The following is a 7759-nucleotide window of genomic DNA, read 5'->3' on the forward strand; positions in this document are numbered from 1 at the left end:
TCCTAGCTACCCTCCCTCAAGCCCTCCTGTGCTCCCCGACTCTCAAGTTGATAACCATTTTTTCTTTGATTATTTTTGTTATGCACGTATGTGTATGCACACACATACACATACGAGAGAGACAGAGAGAGAGAGAGAAAGAGAGAGAGAGACAGAGACAGAGAAAGAGAGAGAGAGATTCAAAAATATTAATCCATTCAGGCAAGATTTGGCTTCAGAATAAAAAGCTGACATTCATACATTCATATTATAGAAAAGAGCACCATTTAAATCATTCTGTAGTGGGATAATGATTGAAAGTTAGAAAGCGTATTAGATAATGTGGGTTAAAAAAATGCGATCCTAGGGACAAAGTTTTGGAATAGTCACAGCTGATACTGTTTGTATCAGCAGAAATGGGAAACCATGGGCTGACAGATGTGTTAGTGGTTAAGAACACTGGCTGTTCTTCCAGAGGACGTAGATTCAATTCCCAGCACCTATATGGCAGTTCACAATTGTCTGTCTCTCTAGTTTCTGCATATAACATGGTGTTATAGGCACATATGCAGGCAAAACACCCAAACATGTAAAATAAAACTATTTTTTAAAAACCCTAAAAGGATGTTGAAAGAGACAATGAATAAAGCTCCTCCAGATTCACTGTGTGTGTGTGTGTGTGTGTGTGTGTGTGTGTGTGTGCGTGTGCGTGTGTACAATTGTCCATGAACAGGTGCACATGTGTACCTGTTCATGTCAAGGCCAGAGGTCAACATTGTCTTCCTCTAACACTCTCTAGTTATTTATTGAGAGAACGCCTCTTACTAAATGCAGAACTCACTTACTGGCAAGACTGATTGGCTGGCCAGTGAGCTCCAAGGTTCAGCTTTTCTCCTGAACTCGGTTCCTCATACCCAGCCTTCCAATGAATGGTTTTTAATATGGGGACAACAATCGAGGACACTAAAAGAGAATGGGAAAAGATAATTTTGCATAAACTTTAGCTATGTAAAGATCAGTAGAAACCAAAATGGACCAACCAAACAGAAATGCTATCACTACCACAACAAAAAGCCCTATGAGATCTTTAAGAGCAATCTTATGCAGTGGTCCTCAACCTTCTTAATGCTGCAACCCTTTAATACAATTCTTCATGTTGTGATGACCGGCACCATACAATTATTTTGTTGTTACTTTGTGACTGTAATTTTGCTACTGTTACAAATTTTAATGTAAATGCCTGATATGCAATGCCCCTCAAAGAGATCAGGAACCATAGGCTTACAGCCACTGATCCTGTATTAAGGAAGAGAAAGCTGGAGAAAATTTTGTGGCTTGCTCCCCCTACTAAAGGAATTAAGGGATGTAAACATTTGGTTTATTAAAAAACACTAATAATAGATTGTCAGACTCAGTCAATGGCAGGACAAAATCAGTAGTTGAACTAGAAGCCTGCCATAGAAAAAACAGGCTGCATCATCATCCCATGCACAAGTACCAGGGAAACTGAAAGAGGGTTCTGGAGTACACTACTAACAGAAACATTAGAGCAAACCCCTGTTGTAACCCACTTTGACTTGGTGCCAGTGGATAAACAACAGAGAGAGTTCTTCAGTGCCTCTCACTTATCACTGGAAAATCTCCTATGCTTAACTTGGATACTTACAGATATTGTCCTCAGCATTGCCTGGCTATATATCCCATTTTCCTTGAGAGGTTCTTAGTTTAGTTTTAGCACAATAATTAACTATTGTCTCCTCAGTCCTATTAAAATCCCATTATGCCAGTTGTGTGGCTCACCCAAGCAGTGCCTCGACTATGCTACTCATATCTTTCCAACATTATATAATAGAAACCTATTAGAACCCACACCCTCTGGGTACAGTCTCTTTGATAGAAAGATAACAGGCCATACCCAGCTACACAGTTCTCTTCTCCTCAGCTTCCTGGAGATGAGCTCTTCCAGATACCAAAGCAGGAAAAGTGGCCACTGGATACACCAACACTAACTAGACCCATTGTTCTTCTGGAAGCTTTTTATCTAAGAATATCCTTGAGACTTTTCAAACATCCTCCTCAGAAACACCGGCTTTTTTTCAGAAGAAACAAAAGGGTGTCTCTAATCTAATATGATGATGTCTGTCAACCTTGGAACCCATTTCCCAATGACACAACACCTTCCTCTCTCCCTACTCTCTTGTCAAGAGTCTTCAAAGAACAGACTTCACTCACCCCAAGTAGGATAAAGCTTTCTTTCAAACCCTGATGCTTCATCAGCTCTAAGAAAGCTTATGCCTGAAGGTCGATCTGACTCTGAGTCTCTCCCTGTAACTAGGTGTCTCAGACCCTAAAACCTATCAAAACCCAGTTAGCGGGGAAAGCATGACAAATCATTAGAGGTGATTTCTGCAATGAGTTCCAAAAGAAATCCAAGGGGAGATCCAGATTACAGAATGTCAGGCACAGATGTTTAATAATCCAATGCCATTTGGAAAACCAGTTACTATTGCTGAGCTGTGCCTTCATTTGTAACAGAGAGAGAATGGATCTTTTGTATTTTAGAATATAATGGGGCTTGACGATCGGGGAAGACTTTTTGCATGTGTTCCAAGGAAGGCTTAGAAAGAAAACATTAATTATACTGAAGTCTTAATGAGTTGTTCATCTCAAGTGTTTATATTTTTAGCATTCCTTACCCCCCAAATTTCATAGTTTGGTGCCTCTTTGTTATAGTACTCTATGTAACAACAACAAATAGGCAATGTTTCTTCTACATCTTAAAAACTGTTTTTAAGCGAGATGGCTCATGTGTGAATACTTGGTTTCTAGTTAGTGGGACTTCTGGGAAGGATTAGAAGGTGTGGTTTTGTTGGAGGTGGTGTGGTCTTGTTGAAAGAGGTGTGTCACCGGGAGTGGGCTTTGAGGTTTCAAAAGTCCATGCCGGGCATAGTTTCACTCCTTCGTGGCCTGCAATTTGCAGATAACATGTGAGCTCTCAGCTCCTGTTCTTGCTACCTGTCTGCTACCATATTTCCTGTCCTGATGATAATGAACTAGCCCTCTGAAACTATAAACAAGAACCAGACCAAATGCTTCCTTCTATAAGCTGATTTGGACCTGGTGTTTCATCACACCAATAAAACAGCCACTAAGTCAGTAAAGGTACTTGCCAACAAACCTGATGACCTGAGTTTGATCTGCAGGATCCACAGGGTGAAGTGAAGAAAACAGACTCTCACAAGTTGTCCTCTAACCTCCACAATTACATCACAGTATTTGAAAATCCAAAAACATATACATTAATACTTACACAAGATAAATAAATAAATGTAAAAAGTTAAGTTATTTTGTTAGAAAACTAAGATGCTACAAACAAAACATAAAAGCAATTTATTGAAAACTTCAATGGTTGTTAAGTACAGTCACAGGACCAGAGGTGTTGATTATACTGTAACAAAAAAGACCTATGTTGTTTTTTTTTTTCAACATATGCCAAAAAGAGAAGTAAATGGAACTTTTGAATTGTTCCTAGGTATATTTTATAACAATAATTTGTTCTGTCTTTTATTTTCAGGTATCTCCAATGTGGATGCTGAACAGACAAGTTTTTATCTTTTTAATTATGATCTTAGCTTCTAGAGTCCTTGGGGATAGATGGTTTCCTAAAACTCTACCTTGTGATGTCACTCTAGATACCCCAAAGACTCATGTGATTGTGGACTGTACAGACAAGCATTTGACAGAAATCCCTGAGGGCATTCCCTCTAACACCACCAACCTCACTCTTACTATCAACCACATACCAAGCATCTCTCCAGACTCCTTCCGTAGGCTGAGCCATCTGGAAGAGATTGACTTAAGATGCAACTGTGTACCTATTCTACTGGGGTCCAAAGCGAATGTGTGTACCAAAAGGCTACAGATTAGACCTGGAAGCTTTAGTGGACTCTCCGACTTAAAATCCCTTTACCTGGATGGAAATCAACTTCTAGAGATACCTCAGGATCTCCCATCCAACTTACAGCTTCTGAGCCTTGAGGCCAACAATATCTTCTCTCTCACAAAGGAGAATCTAACAAAACTGGTCAACATTGAAGCACTCTACCTGGGGCAAAACTGTTATTATCGAAATCCTTGCAATGTTTCCTATTCAATTGAAAATGATGCTTTCTCAGTTATGAGAAATTTAAAGGTTCTCTCTCTGAAAGATAACAATGTCACAGCTGTCCCCACCATTTTGCCATCTAATTTAATAGAACTCTATCTTCATAACAATATCATTAAGAAAATTCAAGAACATGATTTTAATAACCTCAACCAACTGCAAATTCTTGAACTAAGTGGAAATTGCCCTCGCTGTTATAACGTTCCATATCTGTGTATACCATGTGAAAATAATTCCCCCTTACAGATTCATGACTATGCTTTCGATTCCTTAACAGGATTAAAAGTTTTACGTCTACATAGTAATTCTCTTCAGCACGTGCCCGAAAGATGGTTTAAAAACATGAGAAACCTCCAGGAACTAGACCTGTCCCAAAACTACTTGGCTGGACAAATTGAGGAGGCCAGATTTTTGAACCTTCTCCCCAACCTTGTCCAGTTGGATCTGTCTTTCAATTATGAGCTACAGGTCTACCATACATCTATCACTTTGCCACCTTCACTCTCTTCACTGAAACACTTGAAAGTTTTGCATATCAAAGGATATGTCTTTAAAGAGCTGAAAAACTCCAGCCTTTCTGTATTGCACGAGCTTCCCAATCTTGAGGTTCTTGACCTTGGCACTAACTTCATAAAAATCGCCGACCTCAACATATTCAAACAGTTTAAAAACCTTAAACTCATAGACCTTTCGATGAATAAGATATCCCCTTCCGAAGAGTCAAGGGAAGTTGGCTTCTGTCCTAATGCCAGAACTTCTGTAGACCGGCATGGTCCCCAGGTCCTTGAGACCTTACATTATTTCCGGTATGATGAATATGCACGGAGCTGCAGGTTCAAAACCAAAGAGCTGTCTACTTTCTTGCCTTTGAATGCAGACTGCAACATATATGGGCAGACCTTAGACCTAAGTAGAAACAATATATTTTTTATCAAGCCCTCTGATTTTCAGCATCTTTCATTCCTCAAATGCCTCAACTTGTCAGGAAACACCATTGGCCAAACTCTTAATGGCAGTGAACTCCAGCCATTAAGAGAGCTGCGGTACTTAGATTTCTCCAACAACCGGCTTGATTTGCTCTACTCAACGGCCTTTGAAGAGCTCCACAAACTGGAAGTTCTGGATTTAAGTAGTAACAGCCACTATTTTCAAGCAGAAGGAATTACTCACATGCTAAACTTTACCAAGAAATTACATCATCTGAAGAAACTCATGATGAATGACAATGACATCTCTACCTCAGCCAGCAGAACCATGGAAAGTGGCTCTCTTAGAATTCTGGAATTTCGAGGCAATCATTTAGATGTTCTATGGAGAGATGGTGATAACAGATACTTGGACTTCTTCAAGAATCTGTTCAACTTAGATGAGTTAGATATCTCCAGAAATTCCCTGACTTCCTTGCCTCGTGGGTTTTTTGAAGGTATGCCACCAAATCTAAAGACTCTCTCCTTGGCCGAAAATGGGCTTGGATCTTTTGCTTGGGACAAACTCCAGTTACTGAAGCACTTGAAAAATTTAGACCTCAGCCACAACAAGCTGCCGGTTGTCCCTGAAAGATTGGCCAACTGTTCCAAAAGTCTCATGAAACTGATTCTTAAGCACAATCAAATCAGGCATCTGACAAAGTATTTTCTAGAAGATGCTATGCAGCTGCGCTATCTAGACCTCAGTTCAAATAAGATCCAGGTCATTCAGAAGACTAGCTTCCCAGAAAATGTCCTCAACAACCTGCAGATGTTGCTTTTACATCACAATCGCTTTCTGTGCAACTGCGATGCTGTGTGGTTTGTCTGGTGGGTTAATCATACAGATGTGACTATACCTTACTTGGCCACTGAAGTGACTTGTGTGGGGCCAGGAGCACACAAAGGTCAGAGTGTTGTATCCCTAGATCTATATACATGTGAGTTAGATCTCACAAACCTGATTCTGTTCTCAGTTTCCATATCTTCAGTCCTCTTTCTGATGGTGGTTATGACAACAAGTCACCTCTTTTTCTGGGATATGTGGTACATTTACTATTTCTGGAAAGCCAAGATAAAGGGGTATCAACACCTACAATCCGTGGAGTCTTGCTATGATGCATTTATTGTGTATGACACTGAAAATTCAGCCGTGACAGAATGGGTTTTGCAGGAGCTGGTGGTGAAACTGGAAGATCCAAGAGAGAAACACTTTAATTTGTGTCTAGAGGAAAGAGACTGGCTACCAGGCCAGCCAGTTCTAGAAAACCTTTCCAAGAGCATACAACTCAGCAAAAAGACAGTGTTTGTGATGACACAGAACTATGCGAAGACTGAGAGCTTTAAGGTGGCATTTTATCTGTCCCATCAGAGGCTCATGGATGAAAAAGTGGATGTGATTATCTTGATATTCTTGGAGAAGCCTCTACAAAAGTCTAAGTTTCTTCAGCTCCGGAAGAGGCTGTGCAGGAGTTCTGTCCTTGAGTGGCCTGCAAATCCACAGGCTCACCCATACTTCTGGCAGTGTCTGAAAAATGCCCTGGCCACAGACAATCATGTGGCTTATAGTCAGATGTTCAAGGAAACAGCCTAGCTCTCTAGCAGAATGTCACCACCTAGGACATTCCTGGGTTCCCGAGTTTTTCATAAACGTTTTAGTAAAAGAAAGTCTGAAAATGTCTTGACAGCTGTCATTGCTCAGATTAGTGGGAACTCATCAATGTATGTCGAAGAAACTAGGAAGGAGAGACTGATAGACTATAACTTCTTTCTTCACATAGCCATCCACATTTAAGTATCTCCCCTAGCTCATCTGTAAAATATTATTTGAAGAAGGTTTCTAGGAGGAAACATAAGGCTCTGATTTATCTGCATACAATGGAGAAGACCACACATCTACCCTTAAAAGGTACTAGCATTTTTAGTAAAAGGGTGAAAATTATTCAAGTGCTGTCTGACTGATACTAAACAGTACCATCAATCAATGAAATAAAAGCCCAGAGAATGTCTCAGCAAATTGTGTCACTGTCGTGTAGTATTGACACTGTGGTAGACAATAAAAGCAGTTACTGGTAGCTGCTGCAGTACCTCTTTCTCATTTCCCTGAGGTTCATTGATGGGTTCTTTGAGGAAACAGAGAAACATTTTTTTCCATCCATGGACATGGTCAACTCATAAATGAACATACTATCTCCTCAAGCAAAATGATGTTCTGAGCATTTGATCATAATTTACCTGCTGATATATGTTATGAACATGGAAAAATACTGCTTCCAAAGTAAAATAATCTTTAAAATAACTTTGTTAGTTTGTGAATGAGTGACAATATTTTTAGGTATCTGTAACCACGTGCATCAATATTAGATGATTTCCATGATAAACCCAATGGGGGATTGAAAGAATATGAATGTAGGGTTATCATGGATAACAAATTAGATGAATGTCAGTTGTATAACTTTATTTCAGTTTTGAATGGACAAGGAAAGACACAGTAACATTGGGATACCCTCAGTGTTTTTGGTGTGTGTGTGTGTGTATGTTTATGTGTGTGTGTGTGTGTGTGTGTGTGTGTGTGTGTGTGTGTGTGTGTGTACCAGAAAACATTCTCATGTGTCTTCCTCAGCAATGATATCCACTTTCTTTAAGGAAA

The 7759-nt window shown here is 39.8% G+C and overlaps 1 protein-coding gene across 1 annotated transcript; it reads left to right on the plus strand.

Moving 5' to 3' along the window:
- Window positions 1-3555: 3555 nt before the first annotated feature.
- Window positions 3556-7503, plus strand: Tlr7 (toll like receptor 7). Its single transcript, XM_051141373.1, has one exon. The coding sequence runs from the start codon at window positions 3563-3565 to the stop codon at window positions 6701-6703; it is 3141 nt and encodes a 1046-aa protein (XP_050997330.1). The 5' UTR covers window positions 3556-3562; the 3' UTR covers window positions 6704-7503.
- The last annotated feature ends 256 nt before the right edge of the window (window positions 7504-7759 follow it).

The sequence above is a fragment of the Acomys russatus genome, chromosome X, assembly GCF_903995435.1.
Source record: "Acomys russatus chromosome X, mAcoRus1.1, whole genome shotgun sequence".
Lineage (NCBI taxonomy): Eukaryota > Metazoa > Chordata > Mammalia > Rodentia > Muridae > Acomys > Acomys russatus.